This window comes from Lampetra fluviatilis, chromosome 5, assembly GCF_964198595.1.
Source record: "Lampetra fluviatilis chromosome 5, kcLamFluv1.1, whole genome shotgun sequence".
Lineage (NCBI taxonomy): Eukaryota > Metazoa > Chordata > Hyperoartia > Petromyzontiformes > Petromyzontidae > Lampetra > Lampetra fluviatilis.
Window position 1 is genome coordinate 19,450,315 of NC_136279.1, and position 22,939 is coordinate 19,473,253.

General features: G+C 53.6%; 2 protein-coding genes across 3 annotated transcripts; one reads left to right on the plus strand and one right to left on the minus strand.

The window, feature by feature from the left end:
- The first annotated feature begins 586 nt into the window (after positions 1-586).
- TBL3 (transducin beta like 3) lies at positions 587-22,668 on the plus strand. 2 transcript variants are annotated; one of them, XM_078857115.1, is made up of 23 exons: positions 587-815; positions 1,580-1,631; positions 3,250-3,345; positions 3,889-3,936; positions 4,745-4,886; positions 5,559-5,643; positions 5,906-6,076; positions 6,362-6,437; positions 6,632-6,728; positions 7,129-7,388; positions 7,814-7,955; positions 8,736-8,794; positions 9,196-9,302; positions 9,762-9,897; positions 10,424-10,684; positions 11,174-11,244; positions 11,379-11,535; positions 12,044-12,102; positions 13,359-13,462; positions 13,847-13,918; positions 14,960-15,118; positions 15,693-15,783; positions 22,638-22,668. In XM_078857115.1, exons 1-23 carry the CDS (start codon positions 781-783, stop codon positions 22,645-22,647), a joined length of 2,490 nt encoding a protein of 829 aa, XP_078713241.1. In that variant the 5' UTR covers positions 587-780; the 3' UTR covers positions 22,648-22,668. The 2 variants fall into 2 exon arrangements, with proteins under 2 accessions (XP_078713241.1, XP_078713240.1); XM_078857114.1 differs by lacking the exon at positions 22,638-22,668 and adding an exon at positions 16,465-17,301.
- On the minus strand, positions 17,404-22,220 carry NDUFA3 (NADH:ubiquinone oxidoreductase subunit A3). Its single transcript, XM_078857121.1, has 4 exons — positions 22,183-22,220; positions 20,182-20,256; positions 18,499-18,576; positions 17,404-17,852 (listed from the first exon to the last, which is right to left on the minus strand). Exons 1-4 carry the CDS (start codon positions 22,193-22,195, stop codon positions 17,761-17,763), a joined length of 258 nt encoding a protein of 85 aa, XP_078713247.1. The 5' UTR covers positions 22,196-22,220; the 3' UTR covers positions 17,404-17,760.
- Positions 22,669-22,939: the final 271 nt, after the last annotated feature.

Here is a 22,939-nt window from a genome sequence, read left to right on the forward strand (position 1 = left end):
TACCCCGTACAACAATACGGGGTTAAACCCGCACGCTTTGAGACAGCCATGCATTTAGATATTTACACGATTGAACACCACCCCCCCCCCCCCTCTTCATTATGGATATAATATTTCTCGCGAAAGCCTCCGCTACGTGTGCAACGCAGACGATCCCCTCCTGGGGTTCCATCTATCCACGAATTTGGGCATCAGCAGCATCAAGCAGGCGGGTGGGGTCAGGCGGGTGGGGTCAGGCAGGTAGGAGGGATATTTATATTCTTAGGTTTTTTCGGTAAAGTCACGTAGGTAAATTTTTTTTAAATTAATAAAAGTAAAATAAAAATAAAAATCACGACGTTTCGGAGGCAACACAAGCTTCCGTCTTCAGGTGGAATAGTCACAGCACGATAGCTTTTATTTATTAATTTAAATTTTATTTTAAAAAAATTTCACGTGACTTTACCGAAAAAACTTTACGAATATGAATCCTTGCAGTCACGAAAGCTTCAAATCTAGAATCAGGTAGGAGAGAGTTCGCGCAGGCGGGGGGAGGCCCCCACCCGAGGGGGCGTTCCCATCCCTCCCCCCCTCCCTTACCAAGATGTCAGCCCGCACCGCGCGCCGCACGTGGCACGCCGCGTCACTCCCACGCCGCACCGCGCGGCTCGACAAGCACGTGGAGAGGAACCGAGTTTCTCCGTGCGGATTTCTACGCCGTACAGGCGCGCTGACATCTCTCTCCCCTCACCCTCCTCTCCGCAACCCGGCACCGGGGCCCGCGTTTCTGCGTCGCTCGCCATGGCCGAGGAGAAACCCATGCAGCTCAAAGACAAGTGCGTGTGTGCGGGGAGAAGTGGTGGGGGGCCGAGGCGTTGAGTGTTCGCGAGCGGGAGAGGTTCTATCGGAGGCTGTGGTCATCATCCTTAGGGGTGCTCGTTCCCCGAGCCTCAGTGGTCGCAGTGTTCGAACTTTGCTGCTGTCTGTAGAAGTTAACATGTTGCGTATTGTGTCGTAGTCGTAGTATCGTTTACTCTGGGGATCGGTGGTGCAGTGGTTAGCGCGCTGCCCGACGAACCCGGCAACGATGATCTGAACCGGTCGTGGGCCTTCTCGATGCCGACTCACCTGCAAATGGGTACCTGGTGTACTACAATGTGTAAACATAGTCCAAGAGGGAGACAAAGGGGGCCGGGCGTGGTGCTGGCCACTCACCAACCCCCCCCCCCCCCCCCCATTGCGTACCGTGCCGGCATTAATCGGTAACAGCACTTGCCCCAACAGTGTTAAAGCTACACGGGGGATCTTTGTCTCTTTTTGTAGCATCACTCCGGCGTCCCGAGCTGACGACCGCGGCGGAGATGGAGCGATGAAATCCGTTCCGTGTGTTTCGATTATTGACCTTCACAAAAGATCTGGGCATGAATCGCACCCCCAGAGAGGGCATCTCTGGGTAAGAAGAACCATATTGTGCTAGAGGAAGTCCTCCGTTTCTCCTACGCCGTGTCGGGCACGTGTGTGTGTGCTCAACCGTGCTTTGCCACGCGAATATCAGAACGTGTCAAATGTGTGACCCAAGTTGCGTTGATTCTCGTTGCAGTTACACGGTCTCCTACAAGTTCGAGCCCTTTTACACTGGAGGAAAAGTGCAGGTGAGTTCTGTGTGTAAACATCACCCATTGGGGAGACAAAGGCGGTCAGGGACAGTGATTTCACTGTGTAACAAATTAATTTATTTTTTGTTCCTGGGTAGTAAGTGTTATTTCCTAATTGCCGATGCCTCAAAAAGTTGAGAAAATGGTGATTATTCCCCACAAACTTTGCTTTTGTGACCAGGACAGTGATATTTTGAAATGTACCTATTTTTAATGACAAAACGTGTGCATTTATGTCTTTCGTTCACATAAAGTCCTGGTCACCAAAGCAAAGTTCTGTACTTTTTAGGCATAACCAATAAAAAAATAACACTTAGTACCCAGGAACAAAAATTGTGTTACATCGTGTTTTCAAATCACTACCCCCCCCCCCCCCATCATGAATTGTGCTCGCAAATAGATGTCCCATCTGCCTGCACAGGGCATCTCTGTGTGGATGTATGGATATTGAACTTCTTTCGCGCCGTATTTAGCCAACCGGTGCCATTCGGAGGCGTGGGGGAAGGACAACAAACGAAACGCAAAAAGCAGTTCCAAAGAAGTGAGCTTTCATGCTAATTGTTTTTTTACCCTTTTATCTGGCAACAAAACTGACACCTTTTTTTTACAAGGAGTCATGTTTGCATTGACCACAATACCTGCGGTCGGAATGCAAACAAAAAACACAACTCTGATAATGTATGCACTGTCCTTGAAATCGATTGGTCCACACCCGAGACAGCTTTTCTTAAAGCCTAGTCTCACATGGTGTTGGACCAGATGACGCTAAAAGGCGCACAACTCAAAGATAATGCACCATCAGAGTATGAGAGCCCGGGGTAAGCATTTACACCATTGGAACCTCCTTTGCCAGTAGCAAAATATGATAATTGTTTGTTTTACCCTTTTATCTGGCAACAAAAAAAGGTGTCAGTTTTGTTGCCAGATAAAAGGGTAAAAAAACAATTCTCATATTTTGCTACTGGCAAAGGAGGTTCCAATGAAGTGAGCTTTCAATCGAGATGTTGAATTAAAAGTGCACAGCTCCCAGTGGCTTGCTAATACCAGAAGGAAGAGTGCTGCAGACAGCCGCAGAAGCGCATTTGAAAGCGCGCGATGTGGTGACCGTCTTTGTTCGATGGTTAGCCAAAAGCCACTGCGAGGATGACCGGAGTTCGCGTGATGGTTTATGCTCCTTGACGAGTTTATTCCTGTTTATGCGTATGATGGTGTGTATTACATGTACGCATGTTCGTCTGTCCTTTGCGCGTGTATTTACTGTCTTTGCATGTCCAGTTATACTGTATCAGTGTATGTATATGTGTGTCCACTGTGTGAATAGTAATAATTGTGCCCTTTAACCCAAGTAAGTTTCTCGTGTCCCTGCGTCCCTTCCCTTATCCCCATGCCCTATGTCTCTGCGTCCCACGTTCGTTTGTCTCTGCGTCTTGTGTCTCTGCGTCCATGTCTCCCCGTGTCAGTGTGTAAACACGCGTCAACGTGTCCTGTGCCTGCATCTCGTGTCTCTGCGTCTATGTGCCCCCGTGTCTCTGCGTCCGTGTGCCCCCGTGTCCCTGCGTCCGTGTGTCCCCATGTCAGTGCGTAAATGCGTGTTCACGTGTCCCCTTGTGTTCAGTTCAGCGGCGATGGACAGCGCCTGCTGTGCACCTGCGGCACCAAGGTGCAGGTGCTGGACGTGAGCACGGGCAAGGTGATGCACACCATCGCCCAGGTGAGAGAGTCCACCACCACACCCCGAGTACACCATGCACACACCACACACACACCCCATCCACACGACACACACACACATACCACACACACACCACGCACACACACCACGCACACACCCCACGCACACACCACACACACACCACACACACACCATACACACCATACGTACACCACACGCACACCACACGCACACCACACGCACACCACACGCACACCACACACACACCCCGTGGACACCACACACCCCCACCGACTATCTGAACCAGTCCTGGGCCTCCTCCAGGTCGACTCAGCCTCACAAAGGAGACAAAGGGAGGTCGGGCCTGGTGCTGGCCACCTCTCACCCCCCTTGTGTGCCGTGGCGGCCTTCATAGGTGCTTCTCGCTAACAGCACTTGCCCCAACAGTCTGTTAAGGCTATACGGGGAGGGGTCTTTGTCTTTTGTATGGACGCACACTCCCATCTCATTTTTGTTTCTCGCCCAACCTCCCATCGTGGCGCTCGCTCCAACAATGATGATTTGCTCTTTGTCGCCCGGCAGGAGGATGAGGAGGACGTCACGTGCTTCGTGTTGAGCCCGGACGATGAGGTGCGTGGAGTGTCTGGCGGGAGGGGGGGGGGGTTATACGAGTTCCGTTAGTAATGGGTTCGGTGAGTCTTATCTGTATTGATTCGAGTTGGGGATTCATGAGTTAGTCTGGAGCTCTGTCAGTATGGTAAGTTCTCGTTTAGCACGCGGTGTTCACACTAATAACGCGTTTTCAGTATAACACTTCCATGAGGGAGCGCTTCCATTTGGGAGCACTTTCGCACAACCTGGAACGCGTGCACCGTTATAGTGTGGAATGTGCCCCGTCATAACGCAGACCGTTATAACGTGGAATGTGCCTCGTCATCACGCGGACCGTTATAATGCGGGACGCGCACCATTATAATGTGGAATGTGCACCGTTACAACGCAGAACGCGCACCGATATAACGCGGCTTCCGAGCCATCGACGCCGAATTCTTTTCTTGAGCTGCGCAGTCGAGCGGTATCGCGATGCAGTACGCGGAATGATACAATGACGCAGTGGCGGCGTACCCTCGGCTATTCGTCCCACCATCTCGCCTCGTACGCGTGGTGCATCGTATTTCACCAAACTTTATCGTTACATTATTTTGTGGGAAATTGTTCTTCACCTAATCCGGAATTTTGTCAAGAAAGCATCTACCACGTTAAACGAGGACTTACTGTGTCATCTTACCGTAGTATTGAGCCCTGTTAGTGTTGTGTGTTCTACGAGCCGCTGTATCGAGCTTCACTGCTTGATTGTGCAACCGGGTGGACACTTTATCCCATGAGTACCATCTCGGATTTCCCCCCAACCTTTTCCCCCCACCCCTCAACCTGGCAGGTGATGGTAACGGCGAGCCGGGCCATGTTGCTGCGGCAGTGGGCATGGCGCGACGCGGTGTGCCAGCGCACGTGGAAGGCCGTCCACGTGGCCCCCATCGTCAGCATGGCCTTCGACGCCACCTCCACGCTGCTGGCCACCGGTGGGCACCTCCCTGACCACTCTCACCATTTGGTATGATCCACCCTGGCCATGTGGCCTTACCCTATCATCCCCCCGTCACCACTTGGTTTGGTCCATCCCCTTCATTCTAACCCCCTTCATTCCAACCGGTACTGTGCACTTGACCGATCCAGGCCAATATGTATCAAGACTGCACCTGCCTTCATTCATGGGGGACGTGGCCCAGAGGTAGCGCGTTCACCGCTTGTTGTTGCAGAGGGTCACGGTTCGGATCCAAACGGCCGCCCCGGTCAATACCGCTTTCTGCATCACAGTGGACGTAAAATATTCCTTGGCGTCATGCGAAAAAGGGTAGGGCCGCTGTGTGCCCGGCGTCAGGGGTCCAGATTTGAAAATCACCTGAAAATCGCTCAATTGGGATAAATCGCAATCATCCCCCCCTCCACAGCGCTACGGTCACTCTTGCGTACGAGACTCGTCCACGCTTCTCTATTGAGTTCTCCCCCCTGGCCACACAAACTCAAAACTTGAAACTACGCTTACGGGATTATCCCGAGCCGTTGTTCCACGCTCTCCGCGCTCTGTCCGAGCCGGGTTCCTCCTGCTCCCTGTGGAGCTTATCGCGCTGGCGACCTCTAGCGCGGTGACCCCCCGCCCGTGCTCGTGTGTGACGCTTTTCTCGTTGGCGCAGGGAGCAGCGATGCCACCATCAAGGTGTGGGACATCGTCAAGCAGTACTGTACACACAACTTCCGCGGCTCGTCGGGCGTCGTCAGGTGAGTGGGCGGTCGGAGCCTTCGGACTCACGCGCGCGTGCGTTTGTGTGCCCTTGCCTAAATTTGTGTGTATGTGTGTCTTTGTGTGTGCCCGTGTGTATTTGTGTGTATTTGTGGGTGTTTGTGGTGCTGGCCACCCACCCCCTTCGTGTGCCGTGCCGGCCTTCATTGGTATTACTCGATAACAGCACTTGCCCCAACAGTCTGTTAACGGCTATACGGAGGATCTTTACCTTTGTACCCGTGTGCGTGCATTCCGTAGTGTGGTGGCGTTCCACCCGGACACGTCGTGCCCCCGCGTTCTCTCCGCCGCCTCGGACTGCAAGATCCGCGTGTGGGACCTGCAGAGTGGCGCCTGCAGCGCCATCCTCGACGGCCACTACAGTGCCGTCACCGCCCTGCGCTTCGCCTGCGACGGGCGCACGCTGCTCAGGTACCCACGGGTTCACAATGGCCGTGTCACGGACACTGGACTAGCGATAGTGAGATCTGTGGTTTCAGCTCTGGAGTTGAGCCTGTGTCTCTTGTCAGAGGTTGATAGTGGCCATGCCGGAGACACTTCGCCAGCACCACTGAGACTTAACGATCCAAGTCATAAGACTCGTCGTGGTCCATCTGTCACTATCGAGGGCTTCATAACGGCCATGGTGGTTTTCACACCGTTCGTGGTTGGTTGTGATGTCCGTGGGGATAACCGTTTCGTGTTGTGTCGCGCCAGTGCGGGGAGGGACAGCGTCGTGCTGCTCTGGGAGCTGGAGGCCGGCGTCGTGCGGAAGACGGTGCCCGTGTACGAGGTGAGCGCCATGGCAATGTGACCTGCACAACACCATGTGACCTGCGCGACACCATGTGACCTGCACGACACCATGTGACCTGCACGACACCATGTGACAATGCGCGACACCATGTGACCTGCGCGACACCATGTGACCGACGCAACCCGTGTGACTCCTTCACCAACGCGTCCCCCCATCTCGTGACCCCACAGCCCCTGGAGGACCTGGTGGTTCTGCCCGAGGAGGGCGATCACTCGGCACTGGGAGTGGAGGGGAAGGGCATCCACTTCGTCACCGCGGGCAGCAAAGGTGAGAGCGGCAACATGGCGGCCCGAATGAGACCTGACGCTTACAGTGTTATGGCAGAACAGACGAGGTTTTTTTTCTGCCCCGTTTATTGTGCCTCGTTTATACTGTTTTGTCTGTATTGCTTGCGTCATATTTACGGGGCAACAGGGTTCACGGGGCAACAAGGGTCACGGGGCGACAGGGGTCACGGGGCGACGGGTCACGGAGCGACAGGGGTCACGGGGCGATAAGGGACAGGGGTCACGGGGCAACGGGTCACGGGGCGACAGGGGTCACGGGGCGACAGGGGTCACGGGTGGCCAGGGCGACAGGGTTCCTGCGCTTCTCGACAGGAATACATTTCACCCGCACGTGGATCCCCGAGAGTTTAAGCGCACTCGCTTTCCCGCTCCATCTCCAGGCACGCTGCGCGTGTGGGACGCGGCGAATGCGCGCTGCGTCTTCACGGCGCCACCGCCGGAGGCCGGCTCGCCAGGGGACGACGCCGCGGCAGCGGCCGCGAGCACCGGGCCCAGCGGCGGCGACTCCGACAGCGCCGACGGCGCGGAGCGCGCGATCGTGCAGGCTCATCTCGTGCCGGCGCTCGGGCAAATCGCGGCCGTCACCTCCGGCCACAACATCATCCTGCACGCGCTGGGAGGGCTGACCGTCGCAAAGCAGGTCCGTGCTTAGAGGAAGGCGTTCGCGTTGTCTCTGCGATTGGGTCGTCGTGACGGTTAACGAGACATAATGAGTCTGGATTATTTCGATTAAGCCACTTTGTTGAGCTATCATTTGTGATGGCCAATGTTGCTTGTGAAAAATAAGCTAATAACTTGGTGGACTTTTTTTTGGTAAGATAAAAGAACTGTTTAGTTTTATTTGTATATTTATTTAAGTGATTTATCGTTCCCTTACACTTTGCACTCCTTTTTTTGTGTTGGTCGTTGTTGTAACGTTCTGACCCTGTGCCCGCTACTGGACATCTGTGAATAATTACTTTATAGCTGATCGGATTCCTCCTGGAGTATATACAAATATTCTTATTCTGCAATTAACATTCCCCCCCTCCGTCCATGATGTTTTGTTCTTTCGCGCTGCCGCAGTTCGTGGGCTACAACGACGAGGTGCTGGACGTGAAGTTCTTGGGCAAGACGGACTCCCACGTGGCGGTGGCGACCAACAGCGCCGAGATCAAAATCTTCCAGCTCGACAGCTCCCACTGCCAGCTGCTGCAAGGGCACACGGGTGAGTGCGTGCCAGAGGTCGCAAACGGGTTTTGATTCCTTACCCGTACCCGTACCCGGCCGCACCAGGGTCGCAAACGGGTACCCGTACCCGTACCCGGCCGTACCCTACCCGTACCCGGCCAGGTACGGGTAGAGTACGGGTATCGTGTACCTGATTGCGACCTCTGGGATGAAGCCATGTTGCAGGCGCGGGTGGGTTGGTTCTAGGAACTTGAATTGTGAGAAGAGACAAGACGTTGGGAAATGAGTGACAAACGGTTACTCACCAGTGACTCACGGTCTACCCGTACCCGGCCGCACCAGGGTCGCAAACGGCTACCCGTACCCGACCGGGTACGGGTAGCCGGGTATCGAGTAGGTTACGGGTATCGGGTACCCGGTTGCGACCTCTGGTGCGTGCGTGAGCGTGTGCGTGCGTCTGCTTGCGTGATCGTGCGTGAGTGGCGGCGCAGAGGTCGGCGCGCCGCACTATGAACCCGGCGACCCGAGTTCGATTCCCTCTCACGGCCAACAACAGTTACGATTATTTGAACCAGTCCTGGGCCTCCCCGAGGTCGACTCGGCCTCAAATGCGTACCTGGTGCGGTGTGTGATGTACAATGTGTAAACATGTCCACGATGGAGACAAAGGCGGTCGGGCGTGGTGCTAGCCTCCCACCTCCTGGTCTACCGTGCCGGCCTTCATAGGTGCTACTCGCCTACAGCACTTGCCTCAACAGCCTGTTGAGATCTTTGTGCTGAAGTGTTTTGTGTACATCGTTTGCGTGTTGCGGTGCAGACATGGTGCTGGCGCTGGACGTGTCGCGAAGGGGCACGATGCTCGCCAGCAGCTCCAAGGTGAGAGCTCACAACCACCACGAGCACCACCGCCACCAACACCACAACCACCATCAACACAACCACTACCACAACACAACCACCACCACCACAACACGACAATAACAACAGCCGTCGTTCGCCACTAAGTTGCGGTGACATCACCACGGCGCTCGTGCCAGGCCAGGTGCACTCCCGAGACCACAGCCGCCACCGCAGCCAACACCACAAGCACCACGACAATCACCGACATAGTCAATAGCATCGCCCACTCCGCCACTCGCACCACAACCGCCATCACCTGCGCAACCAACAGCGTCACCCTTAGATCACCACCACCACCACCACGATCACTGCTGCCGCCTGTACCCCGCTGCCGTGACCCACGCGATCGCCTGCTGTGACCCGGCCGCTGTGACCAGGACCGCACGGTGCGCGTGTGGAGCATGGAGGAGGCGAGTGGGCGCGTGCGCTGCGTCGCCGTGGCGACGGGACACGCTCATGCGGTCGGCGCCGTCGCCTGGTCCAGGTGAGAGCGACGCGCGCCATGCATGTGCGTGTCTGTGCGTGCGTGTCTGTGTCTGCGTGCACGTCTGAGTGGGCATCTGCATGCGTGTCTGCGCATGTCTATGAATGTGTGTCTGTGCGGGCGTCTGCGTGGGTGTCTGTGTGGGTGTGTGTCAGTGGTTAGCGCACTACGAACCCGGCGACCCTAGTTCGATTCCCGCTCACGACCAATAACACTGCCGAATATTTGAACCTGCCCTGGGCCTGTCCTAGGTCGACTCGGCTTTAACATGAGTACATGGTGCCGTGTGTAACAGCATCAGCAACCGGGGAGACAAAGGCGGCCGGGTGTGGCGTTGGCCACCCACCTCCTCGTGTGCCGTGTCGGCCTTCATAGGCGGCTGCTACTCGCTAAAAGCACTTGCTCCAACGGTCTGTTGAGGCTACAGGGGGGGTCGGGTTTGTCTTCGTCGTACTGCAGGCTGAAGGATGGCTTCCTGGTGAGTGGGAGCCAGGACTGCACCCTGAAGCTGTGGGACCTCCCCAAGGGTCTCTCCGCCAGCGGCACCACCACCACCGCCCTCGCCTGCCGCTTCACGGAGAAGGCGCACGACAAGGTGGGCATGCGATCACACGCACGTGCCACACCAGACCATTGCTGGCACACATACACACACACACACACTGGTCACCAGCAAAGATAAAGACAAAGATCCCCCGTGTAGCCTTAACAGACTGTTGGGGAAAGTGCTGTTAGCGAGCACCTATAAAGGCCTGCACGGCACACGAGGGGGTGGGTGGCCAACACCACGCCTGGCCGCATTTGTCTCCCTAGTGACGATGTTTACACACCGCACCAGGTACTCTTTTGAGGCCGAGTCGACCTAGGGGAGGCCCTGGACCGGTTCAGATAATCATCAATGGTATTGGCCGTGAGTGGGAATCGAACCCGAGTCGCCAGGTTCGTAATGCAGCGCGCTAACCGCTACACTACCGCTCCCCACTGGTCACCACCACACAAACACACACAAACACACTGGTCACCAGCACACAAACACACACACGTGCGGGTGTGCGGGTGGGGGGCATGCCTCCATCGAGCAGCGGACAGACCGTGGGCCCGTTGTTCGTAAACGCGTGCAGGACGTGAACAGCGTGGCGGTCTCCCCCAACGACCGGCTGGTGGCGAGCGGCTCCCAGGACCACACGGTGCGGCTGTGGGCGTTGGCGGCCAAGAAGAAGAAGGAGGGGGGGGGCGGTGGCGTTGGCCCCGTGGCGGTGCTGCGGGGCCACCGCCGCGGCATCTGGGCCGTCGCCTTCTCCCCCATGGACCAGGTCGTCGCCTCCGCCTCCGCCGACGGCTCCGTGCGGCTCTGGGGGCTGCACGACTTCGCCTGCCTCAAGGTGAGCCACGGCGGAGGCTGACACTGCCGCGGTTAACCGCGCTGGCGGCTGCTGATAGGATCGCTGACACGGCAGCTGACACGGCAACTGACACGGCAGCTGACACGGCAACTGACACGGCAACTGACACGGCAACTGACACGGCAACTGACACGGCAACTGACACGGCAACTGACACGGCAACTGACACGGCAACTGACACGGCAGCTGCCACAGCAGCAGCTGACGCAGCCACCAATGCAGCAGTTGCAGTCAGAGCAGCTGCTGCATTTGCTGCAGCAGTTGCAGCTTTCGAGAGTGAAAACAGCTGCCGCAGGAGCAGCCACGGTCGACGCGGTTGTGTCCGTGTGCTCTTTACGCATGAGATCGAAGATGATGACGATGGTGATGATGACGGCGACGATGGCAGTGACGGTGATGGTGATGACAAGTCTGGTTCGCTTGTTCCCCCGTGTCCGCCTGTGTGTCTCCCTCTCTCTCTCCGTGCAGACGTTTGAAGGTCACGACGCGTCGGTGCTCAAGGTCGTGTTCGTGGCGCAAGGGACGCAGCTCCTGACGAGGTCAGGCAGCGACTTTAATCATCGGCGCGATCAAATACATTTCCGTCGCACTTTTGATTCTTCACGTTTATTGTTCCATTTTTTTTAACCCCCCCGTGTCCGGCTCTCCCGCCGCCCGCGTCCACCCCGCGTAGCGGCTCGGATGGCCTCGTGAAGCTCTGGACGATCAAGAGCAACGAGTGCGTGCGCACGCTCGACGCGCACGACGGGAAAGTCTGGGGCCTCCACGGCAGCCGCGACGACGAGCGCGTGCTCACCGGCGGGAGCGACGCCTGCATCGTGCTGTGGAAGGCAAGTGACGGCCGGAACCACTTGACCCGAACACCCACCACCCAAACCCCCCCCCCACCACCACCGCAGCAGCAGCGGCTTTTGGCTAACCATCAGACAAAGACGGTCACCGCATCGCGCGCTCTCAGACGCGCTTCTGCGGCCGTCTGGAACGCTCTTCCGATATTAGGAATCCACTGGGAGAGATGCACTTTTAATCTAAATTCATTTCTTTAGAACTGCGTTTTGGGTTTTGTTTGCGGTCCTTCCCCAGCACCTACGATTAGCACGGCACCTCCAGCAACTGCAAGATTTCTGCGCAGCAGCAAAAATACGAATATCGCACGCATCGATCCGCACTACGCGATTCTTGCGCGTCCTATCACAAGCGTAGAGGGGCGATCATAATCAAACGCCCCGAGGGCCTCCTGTCACGTGTGCCCTCTTGTCAAACACCGCGACGCTTGCGCTATTTATTTATCAATCGACCGGCCGAGTTCGCCAACTCAACCTTCCATCTCCACCGCAGGACGTGACGCAGGAGGAGCAGGAGGAGGAACGCAAGAAGGAGGAGGAGCAGCTGCTGAAGTGAGCGTCGCCATCGCAGCGCGCAACATCAACGGCAGCGCGGTTCGGGTTCGGGCAGCAGAGATCGCAAACGGGTTTTGATTCCTTACCCGTACCCGGCCGCACCAGGGTCGCAAACGGGTACCCGTATCCTACCCGATACCCGGCTACCCGTACCCGGCCGGGTATCGGGTAGGGTACGGGTACCCGATTGCGACCTCTGGGATGAAGCCATGTTGCAGGCGTGGGTGGGTTGATTCTAGGAACTTGAATTGTGAGAAGAGACAAGACGTTGGGAAATGAGTGACAAACGGTTACTGACCAGTGACTCACGGCCTACCCGTACCCGGCCGCACCAGGGTCGCAAACGGGTACCCGTACCCGGCCAGGTACGGGTAGCCGGGTATCGGGTAGGGTACAGGTATCGGGTACCCGATTGCGACCTCTGTCGAACAGGGGGTTGGTAACCCACGGCTCCGGAGCCGCACACACGTGCCTCTTGAAGGACTGCTTCGTGACGTTATCTGTTGAGGACCACCGTGTCGTATTCGCGTGCATTGCAGCGCTCTTGGAATTTTTAGTTAATTTTTTACCGAATTCGAAAAAACGGGTCTTGTTATTTTGGTTGCCGATCTCTGGGTTCGGGCCGACAGCACCTGGAATTCGTAGGCGGTCTCCCAGTCGAAGGAGTACTGACCAGGCTCAAACTGCTTGGCTTCCGAGATCCTCGCAGCGGCTTTTGGCTCGCTATCGAACAAAGGCGGTCACTGCATCGTCCGCACGATGCGCTTCTGCGGCCGTCTGGAACGCTCTTCCTTCCGATATTATGAAGGCACTGGAGCTGTGGACTTTTAAATCTAAATTGAAAACCAATTTCTTCAGAACTGCTTTCTGTGTTGAGTTTGTTGTCCTTCCCCCGCACCTCCGATTGGCACGGTCGGCAATAGAAGTGCAGCACACATACTTACATCCGACGAAGTCTAGTGCGTTCCATTCCGGTCATAGGTGCAGGCGGCAGCGGTGGTCGTAATGGGGAGTGAAGTCGTCGGTGACGTACATGGTAACGGAGGCCCTGCCCTTCCCTGCTCTTGCTCCAAATGTGTAGTCAAATTGGTGCAAAGGAAGCGAGCATTTGGCGACTGGTGTTGCAAATATTTGGTGTGGTGGGGGGGGCACGTGTTTGCGAACCGCGGTCAGGATTTGAACCTCCGTGAACCGTCGGTGACCGCGGAGTTACGGCGCTCGTTTCCCCTCGTGAATGCTGCGTCGTCTGGCAGGAGACAGGAACTTTCGAACCTGCTGCACGAAAAGAAATACCTGAAGGCTCTCCGCCTCGCCATCTCCCTGGATCAGCCCCACACGACACTGACCGTCATCCAAGGTGAGTGGGGAAACTAAACTGTGAACTAAACTTTTTCATTTTATACCAGTTCAGGCCCACTGAGCTATGAAGCTCTTTTTTTCAGAACCTGGCCACAAGTGATCGCTCAACGAAGTGGCTTATCATGTGGAAGTTTATAGCAGCCATGTTGATTTAAAATGTGGAGGGGAAAACCCGAGGACCCAGAGAAAAATCCACGCGACCACGGGGAGAGAGACACGTAAACTCCAAATATACAGCAGGCGTCAGGGTCGGGATCGAACCCACGTTGTGAGATGAGATTTCCACCTTAGCTCGCACGTTCGGCTTTCGCGTGGCGCACTTTGCATGGTTTTGCGCCGTCGGTCGGCACGCGGTAACCCCACTCCCTGTGTCGTGGCGCAGCGATCCTGGATGAGACGGGAGGACGAGAGGACCTGGAGGCCACCATCGGCAAGCTGAGACAGGACCAGAAAGGTGTGAACGGAGGAGGGACTGGCGGCCGGTGGAGAGGCGTTCTTGCGTCGTCATCGCTGGCCTTGATAGTTACGTTCGTGCAAAGGCCGGTGACCCAGACGGACCATCGACTATGCTGGACTTGAGAACTTGGTTTGATCACAGACAGGCAATCCAAAATCCAGTTTGGATGCCAGGATCTGTCCGCCGATGGTTTTGTGCATCCGACATGGCTGTCATAACAAAATAATGTTCTGTAGCTACCTTGGATTTTTGGTCGATTCCCATCATAAGTCTTTTTCTTCGTGTGGGAGGAAACCGGAGAAGATCCCAATGTACAAGAGGGGGTTACGCTCAAAATCTTTGCACCGATGGATTCAAGAATCCACGGCTGGCTGTGCTGCCATCTCTTGGTCACCTCGCAGCCCCGTTCGTGCGACACCTGGTATTCCCCGGAATGGGAGTCTCGCATCCCGAGCAGTAACCAGGCTAACATTTTTCTGCTTAGCTTCCAACCTACTGTGGACACCTGTGAAAAAGAGATTCATAGCTCATCGGATTCCTCCTGCAGTAACACATTCCTGCGGAGGGAGCTGGTAGGAACGTTGGGTTGCACGGTCAATGGCCAGGGTCAACGGCGGCGTGGTGTATTCCGCAAATATGCTCGACTGTGAGGGCGGGCACAAGCCGGCGTGAGTAGGTTAAACGTTGAGTTTTATAAGGCACCACGGGGTGACCAGCCCCTCCCCACCCAGCCCCACCCCTCCTACCCCCCACCGAGCCCCACCCCCCACCCCTCCCCACCCTTCCCACCCAGCCCCTCCCCACCCAGCCCCACCCCACCCACCCAGCCCCTCCCTGCACAATGGACGGATGGACACAATAATCCCCTGTGGGCTGGTGTAACCAGGAGGTTCCTACCAGTAATATTCTGATTCTGACGTGGACTTCCTCAAAGGCCAAACCAACGGCCGGGGCCTGCCCTGTTGACTGCTGGCCACTCTCACCTCGGTCGCTCGGGCGTCTCACGCGGGCGGGTCGCGGGGAACTTTGTTGCCACAGAGTCGCTGCTCAAGTTCGCCGTGACGTGGAACACGAACTCTCGCAGCTGCCACGAGGCGCACGCCGTGCTCGCCACGCTCTTCCGGCACGTGTCGCCCGGCGACCTCCTGCGCTTCACCAACATGCAGCCCGCCGTCGAGGCGCTGCTGCCCTACAGCGGTGCGTCCGGTGGTGGTGGTGGTGGGCGGGGGAGTGGGGGCTGGGGTCCACCCATGGTCCACCCGTGGTCCACCCGTGGTCCACCCGTGGTCCACCCGTGGTCCACCCGTGGTCCACCCGTGGTCCACCCATGTTAACTCTCGCGCAGCCATACGTTGGTTGAACTGCCAACTGCACGTCGCGCTGCGAATGAATGCTGTGGACTAAGATCAGTTGGTGTTTCTTGTTGGTGAACGGATTGCGAATGAGTGAACCTTGAATAGACATTATTTCTCATCCCGCGCATGGCTGTGGATCGACGTTCTATCATATTTCACTACATTTCTTTATTCGGCGCAGGTCTCTTTTTAAGTGAAGATGGTTCATCTCAGTGGGCAGTGGACCCGGCTAAAAATAGTGTGAATGAATGAATGACACGGGCACAGCCCTCTTGTCGGCAGCGGGAACATCTGCGCGCTGTGCAATTTAATATTATATTGCAAGTCGCACCGTTCGGCTGCGTGTGTACGTGTGTACTTCTTCCGCACCGTGCGTAGCCAGCCGCGCTAATCGGAGGCGCCCTCTCTCTTGACAGAGCGACACTTCCAGAGGATGGGGCGGCTCCTGCAGGCCGCCATGTTTGTGGACTACACGTGGAGGAGCATGCGGCTCGTGTCCGACTTCAAGTGAGCGCCCCTCCCCCACTCGCCGCACAAAACATTTGAAGGTTGCACTCATTACTAAAACGCTTGCAACAAATGAACCACAATACTTTGTGCTGCCGATCTCGTCAAGGAGCTTAAACCAGCACGCAAACTCCGGTCATTCTCGCAGGAGCGGCTTTTGGCTGGCCATCGAACAAAGACGGTCACTGCATTGCGCGCTGTCAGATGCACTTCTGCAGCCGTCTGGAACGCTCTTCCTTCCGATATCACGAGGCCACTGGAGCTATGCACTTTTAAATCGAGATAGAAGACTCATTTCTTTAGAACTGCTTTGTGTGTTTAATTTGTTGTCCTTCCGCTGCACCTCCGATTAGCATGGTTGGCTACGTACAACAAACCGGTGTGCTGTACTAGTAACGGCTACGTATGGCGGTGCGAAAGAAGTTCAACATGCATAACTCCACGGTCCCGGGCTCCCCCCATTACACCAACCTGCACTATAACCAGCAGTCAAATAAACCGCCCATGATCGGCACGGCATTGTGGAGGGCCCGTCGTCAAGCTGGACATCTGTGAAAAAGAGCTTTATAGCTCATCGGATTCCTCCAGTATAAATAATCTGAAGCAGTGGATTGACAAGAGGGCTGTATATTGTTATTGTACACCGTTGACAACATACATTCATCTGAAATGTCTACGCAGGAGCACTGATGCCATGGAGGTGGACGGGGTGGACGCCGCTCGGCCGAGCTTCAGGGTAGACAAAGTCGGAGCTCGAACTCCGAGCGGCAACGCCGCCACCGCCGATGCCAGCGACAGCTCCGTGTCCGGGTTCGAGTCAGAGTCCGAATCGTCGGACGATGATGAGCGCAAGGCCACGGCGGTGCCCAGGACCCGACGCGGCAAGGAAACTCCTGCACCAAAACCCGGCAGCGAGGATTCCGGATCGGAGTCGGAGTTGAGTGAAGAAGATGAGGAGAAAGAACAGCCATGCTCCACTAGTGACGAGGACTCGGCTGCTCCGGGTTTTGAGGCAAAACCGCAAACGAAAGTGGAGGGGAGGGTGACTCGCGCGTGCACCATTGCTAAAGGACAATCGCCCAAAGCTCTGAAGAAGCAAACGAAGAAAGTGTAGTGCCCCGAAAGTTTAGTTTAGTACTGAGCTTAAGGTGGACAGCAGATGGCAACGTCCGTTTATAGTTGCACTGTTTCTCTATGCTCCTGCAGCATCTGCTCCCCCTGCCTTCAAACTACACTGACCCAGCAGGAAGTATGAACTCCCCCATGACCAGCATGCCATGGGGAGGCACTCATCCAGCAGTGGATTGCCAAAAGAGGGCTCTACACTTACTGGTTATTTTAAATGTGTTGCCCTTTACTGTGCCAATCCTGTGCGCCGGAGCCTCGCCCACCTATAGCTCAACATACTTTCATCAATAAAATAAAATATTCTTACCCTCAAAATGCATGGGATCAATGTGTGAGAACTGGTGTAAAGTTTATTAATTATTTAGTGATGTTACAATAAGACTAAGGGAAGCAAGGAAAGCCATACAAATGAAATGGTAAAATTGAGACAATTATCAATTGTTGAATTTGTATCATTGTAATAATTTATTAGATTTACAGGGTGGGCAGGGGGTGTGAATCGTAACCGACCGAGCCGCGGTCTACAGCTGTTCACTCCTAAGTGACAAATAAAACTCGTACACTCTTTAACGGTAACTTCAAGTTACTCTTTATTTGCCGAGCCATTTACGCGCGCGACTTGCATTGATCCGCGTGACATTCCGTACGCGCAGCGACGGCAAAACTCAATTCTAAATTATACAAGGGAATACGCGACTGGAGGTGGTGGGACAAAATAACTTCCTTTCCGACTGTTGGTGGTGCCGACAAAGCAACGCATCTCTGATGACGGTGGTGGGGGAGCAAGCGAGCGTGCGCCGGCGTTCGGAAGCCACCAGATTCGTTGAGCGTCGTGTTGGCGGACTTTGCTCAGAAGTTCTTGAGCCATTCAAGGCTGTTGCCCTTTTTCTCGCATGGGTGTTGCGGCACATCGGGCATGTTGCCGTCATCCCGCACAGGCACTACCGAGGGGGGGGGAGGTGGAGAAAAGAGGGGTGGGGGCGCGATGCATTTGGGGAAATAGTTGAACGTTCACGCCAAGATCAGCTGAGTAGGAACGAGCACAAGGACGACACTTCGATTCAAATCGATATCGTACCACGCACGCTGAATCGTGCGCGTGTGACGAGATTAGAAATAACATTCGAAAGGATTAAGTGCTATTGTTACATTCAGATGCATGGAGAGAGCAACTCTATGAATGAGTACAATAGAGCAACTGCTCGTAGCTCTTAACGAGGTCGTTTGGAGACAAAATAATTGGTTATTGAATTGAATCCTGAATTTTTTTAAATTCAGGTTCATAAATCCAAGCAGGCATGGGTCGGATTAAATTTAAAAGCATTTGCACGTGTCTGCTTTGAATGGTGCCGTGCGACATTGGTGAAATATTTGTTTTTCAAATATTTGAGATATCTGCGATAGTGACGGTAACGTCAATGAATATGGGTGTCCCGTTTGGAAAAAAAATACTGAACTAACTTACTTGCTCTCACACCTGTTCATGCTTGTGTAACATACAAACTCACAGCTTACGTTGTGAAGTGAAAGTCAGAAGACTTAATACAGTAATTTCCAAAACGCAACCGAACTTATCGAGTAACTCACCCGGATAGTAGTACGGGCTCGCCAGGCTCAACTTTCTCGAGTACTTGGTGAGGGGGCTCACGAATGGCAGAATCAGCGCTGTGGGGCAGAAGGTGGTGGATGCACCAGATGGGACAGGGAGAACAATAATAAAAATAAGTAATATTTAAAAATACTTTTTTTTTAAACACGCTTTAATGAAATGTGCCCTACTCGTAATGGCAGAACTCCACGACTCCAGGAAGTGGCCGCAAAGCTTGCCACAACGTAAGGGACCGTGGTGATTTACAGCCAACGTCAGTTGAACGTGGACAATTAGACCCAAGCCGAAACATGACATATAAAAATGAATGTTTAAAAAAAAATGTTTTGATAGAATGTGGTATTGTCATCAGTATGACATAAGTATATCAAGTTTGCAGTTGATACCACATTGGGAAGTGGGTTAAAATTGAGTTACAAGATTTGAGGATACGACAACAACAGACAGTGAGTTGAATAAAAGCGTGTAATGAAAAATATCCTTAAAACATCCTCCCCTAAATTTAGATTTAAAGCTTTCGTGACTGCAGGGATTCATCTTCTTTCAGTAAAGTCATGTAGAAGGGAAATAATAAAAATAGTATTTTTATAATAAAATAATAATACAACTTTTTATTTATTTTATTTTATTATTTCCCTTCTACGTGACTTTACCGAAAGAACCAAAAACATCCTCCCCTCCTGCCACCTTCCCGAAACCACCAACCCAGACAGGTAGCCACTGGGGACAGCGTGGTGGACAGCAGTTGCCATAGGCAGAAGACTGAGGGTTTTATGAGTCGAATCCCACTTTAGCATACTAACCATCTGTCTCAGATTGCGTGATGGTTTATGTTCCTTGACGAGATCAGCGAGGTATTGTGGTCCATTTATGACAAGCACTTTGTGTGTAATGAGTGCGACCTTTGAATGTATTCGTTCAGCAATTGGAAGCCAATGCAGTTCAGCGAGCACCGGGCGGACATGGTTTGGATCTTGCAATGCCCGTCATGTACGGTACAGTCACAGGGTCTTGGGGTCATTAAATTGCAACCGCATAGCACACGGCAATTCTCCACAAAGGCTGAGTTGGCCAAGTGGCTCAAAGGATAACGTCACCAAGCTTGCACCACTGAGATCCTGGGCTCAACTCCACGTTTCAACCACCTGATTTAACCGGATTCTCAAGTGTAGGCCACTTGATAGTGTCAGCCATGTCACCGTGATGGCTGTGTTAAGTAAACAATTACATTGAGATTTTTGACAATGTGGCCTTTTTCCAGTTCGCCTGCTTGAAAGAGATTGCTTTTGTTGACACGTCATCAACACTTTGCAGGGGGCAAATAAAAGGTGACTCCCGCCCCCCCCCCCCAGTGTGGGCAATGGCTTCTGGAGTCATTTCAGAATTGGTTCCTTGACGTCATCCTCCGGGGCCGTTCTTGACACGTGATATTACGCTGCTCACGGTGAGAGTTCCTCGTCTCATATGACAATATGGCGCTGACAATGCGAGTGGCGTTGATTAGGAGGGTCAAAAAATGCTACATTTAGAACAACAAAAAAACGTCAAGGCTGTCACCGATATCAAACCATCCGTGCAAATCCGACAAAGTCGTGAAAGCGTGGCCCACAATGCCATCCCGCCACGAGGCTACAACACAAAACCGCCGTCGCCACAATTACCGATCATGCCGATTCCCAAGGACGCCATGATCACTGGCTCCTTGTTCCACAGGTGCTTGAGGTAGGCTGCACTCCCTGCAGAGGAATGACAGCAAAAAAAGACACTTGTGTTAAGATTTTTACAAGGCTATGCCGGGATTTGACTTGCGGTAACGGTCAGGGGTAGGATGAGAGCTAAGTTTGGGTTGGACAAGGGTCTGGTTTCCGTAGTTATTGCGAGGACTAGGGTGAGCTTGGCTAGTTAGGATTGGCAAGGCGCCCCCCTTCCCCCCCCTTCCAACCCAGCTTATATATATGCTCCAAGCTCGTGTGCTGTTTCATTCAGACGCTGTCGCCTCGACAGACCTGGTTTTCACCTGAGGACGGCTGCTTGCATTGTGGCCGAAACGTCGTGAGAATTATTTTATTATGTTTTATTTTTTATTATTTTATTACTTCCCTTCTACGTGACTTTACCGAAAGAACCAAGAAGAAGAGTAGAGCTGCTGTCTGCTTCATTCGTGTCCACCCACCAACCCTGTGTGGTTTCATCACTTTTGATTCACCAGTCACTTGCCGTGTTGACAGCCCTGTGTGATGCTGTTAACAATCAGAGCAGAATCAAGTGGCATCTGAGCTGGGAAAATCTCGTGGCATCGACCAATCATTCACTGCTATAACAGTGAATTTCCAATGATGTGCCCCTCTTCAAGGGTTGGCACAATCGTATTGCCGACTCCCCCTTTTAAAAAAACTATACAAACTACACTTTTTTTTTACTTAACCAGGTAAGGCCCACTGAGCTATATAGCTTAATCATTTTCAGAAGCGACCTTGGCCCACAAATGATAGCTCAACCAAGTGGCTTATGGCGGGAATTTATCGAAACAAAATACACGAATCGCGTGATGTTGATTCGATATTTGGAGAGGGAGACACGCAAACTCCAAATAAACAGCAGCAGCAGCAAGCAGCAGGCGTCAGGGTCGGGATCGAACCCACGCCCTACTGTATACCAGGCGAGGTAGTCAACACATCGAGACGATCGGTAAGTCCGTGCACACGCTCTGCCTTTGCTCGGTCTATGCCTACAAATGCACTTCTCGTTGTAAACGTATTTTCATTTCGCTTTGGCGTCATCGTTATAATGGCGAATTGGGGACAAAACCCGACGGTCAGGATTTAGGAAGAGCGATGCCACCAGTGTGGATAGTGCTCGCTGCGAACCAGGAAACCCGAGGTTCGATCCCGGCTAACATCAGCGGCGGCGAACGATGCTCGGAACCGGTGCTGCGGCCAGTAACAACCAGCACCGTCACAGTCGTCATCGACCGAGAGGTTAGCGCATCATACTCTTAGTTTTTTCGGTAAAGTCACGTAGGTAAAAAAATGAAATTAAAATTCATAAAAATTAAATAAAAATCACGACGTTTCGGAGGCAACACAAGTCTCCGTCATCAGGTGGGACCGTCACAGCCAGATTTGCTTGCTCCGAAACGTCGTGATTTTTATTATTTTGTTAATTTTAATTTCATTTTTTTACGTACGCGACTTTACCTAAAAAAACTAAGAGTATGAATCATTGCAGTCACGAAAGCTTCAAATCTAGAGTTAGCGCATCACTTGAATTGTGCAAGGTTACGCAGTCGTAGCCGCCTCCACCCCCGACTATGCCCGCAGCAACGCAGCCACAGCCGCTCAATAAACACGACTCGTCAACAAACATCTGAGGCGTAAACAAAAAACAACACGAAGCGTTACGATCATTCACAACAACAACAAACCACACCAGCGCACCACCCACACTCGCGTTTCTTCGGTTTCAAACCCGGGCCGCAAAGCCTCTTTAAAACATGGGGCAATTTCGATTTGCTTTTTAAGTTTATTTTTGCCGCTTGACGAATTCACGACGCCGGCCCGCTTGAGAGCGACACCGTGGGCTGTAATCGCGACGATCCTGCGACCATCGATTATCAAACTGCGGTAGCCGCCGTCACCACACAGCGGAGTGAGGGAACTCACCGCCGAACGCCATCGCGACCACCGGGTACCGCGTGACCTTGGGGGGTGTGGGGGGGGGCAGAGCGGGGGGGGGCGGGGCGATAAAGGGGGTGTGGCGAGGGGCGTGGTTATGCAGATAGGGTGGGGGTGGGACGATAGAGGGGGGCGTGGTTATGCAGATATGGAGGGGGTGGGACGATAGAGGGAGGCGTGGTTATGCAGATAGGGTGGGCGGTGCTATGTATAAGAGGGCGGGGTCAATGGGTATTGGTATTCTGAGGTTTTTTCGGTAAAGTCACGTAGGTAAAAAAGTAAAATTAAATAAAGTAAAATAAAAATTAAATTAAATAAAAATCACGACGTTTATTTTTATTTTACTTTTATTAATTTTTATTTCATATTTTTTACCTACATCAGGGGATCAAATACTTTTTTTCCCTCACTGTACTTTGTGCGTTCGGTTATTTAATCCGCAGATTAGGTTGAAGGCGCTCCATGCCGGCGCTATCAGATGGCTCGTCACGTATCAGACCACGTGTATATATGTGTAGTGACTGACTCAGAGACACTAAGAGTAGGAGGCACTCTGTTTATTAACACGGCCTGACAGTAACACTTAGTAACTACGGTTCCCAGTCAGGACGGCTGGTAGACTGTCAGACTGGCGACGCCGAGATGGTGAAGACTTCAGCAGCATGACGGGATCCCACTCCACACGACAGCCCCGAGGTCCCCTCCCGGGGCCCCTCTTATACTGGGGGGCGTGCCCTGACTCCGC

Bases quoted from the DNA above. Each gene is read 5' to 3' on its own strand.
- NDUFA3 (XM_078857121.1), bottom strand. The intron at 18,577-20,181 runs GTAATTGTGGCG...TCTGCCCCACAG, and splicing joins CTTGGGAATCGGCATGATCG to CGCTGATTCTGCCATTCGTG. The intron at 17,853-18,498 runs GTGAGTTACTCG...CCCCCTCGGTAG, and splicing joins GAGCCCGTACTACTATCCGG to TGCCTGTGCGGGATGACGGC.
- TBL3 (XM_078857114.1), top strand. From the start codon at position 781: ATGGCCGAGGAGAAACCCATGCAGCTCAAAGACAA. The intron at 6,729-7,128 runs GTGAGAGCGGCA...CTCCATCTCCAG, and splicing joins CGTCACCGCGGGCAGCAAAG to GCACGCTGCGCGTGTGGGAC. The intron at 10,685-11,173 runs GTGAGCCACGGC...CTCTCCGTGCAG, and splicing joins ACGACTTCGCCTGCCTCAAG to ACGTTTGAAGGTCACGACGC.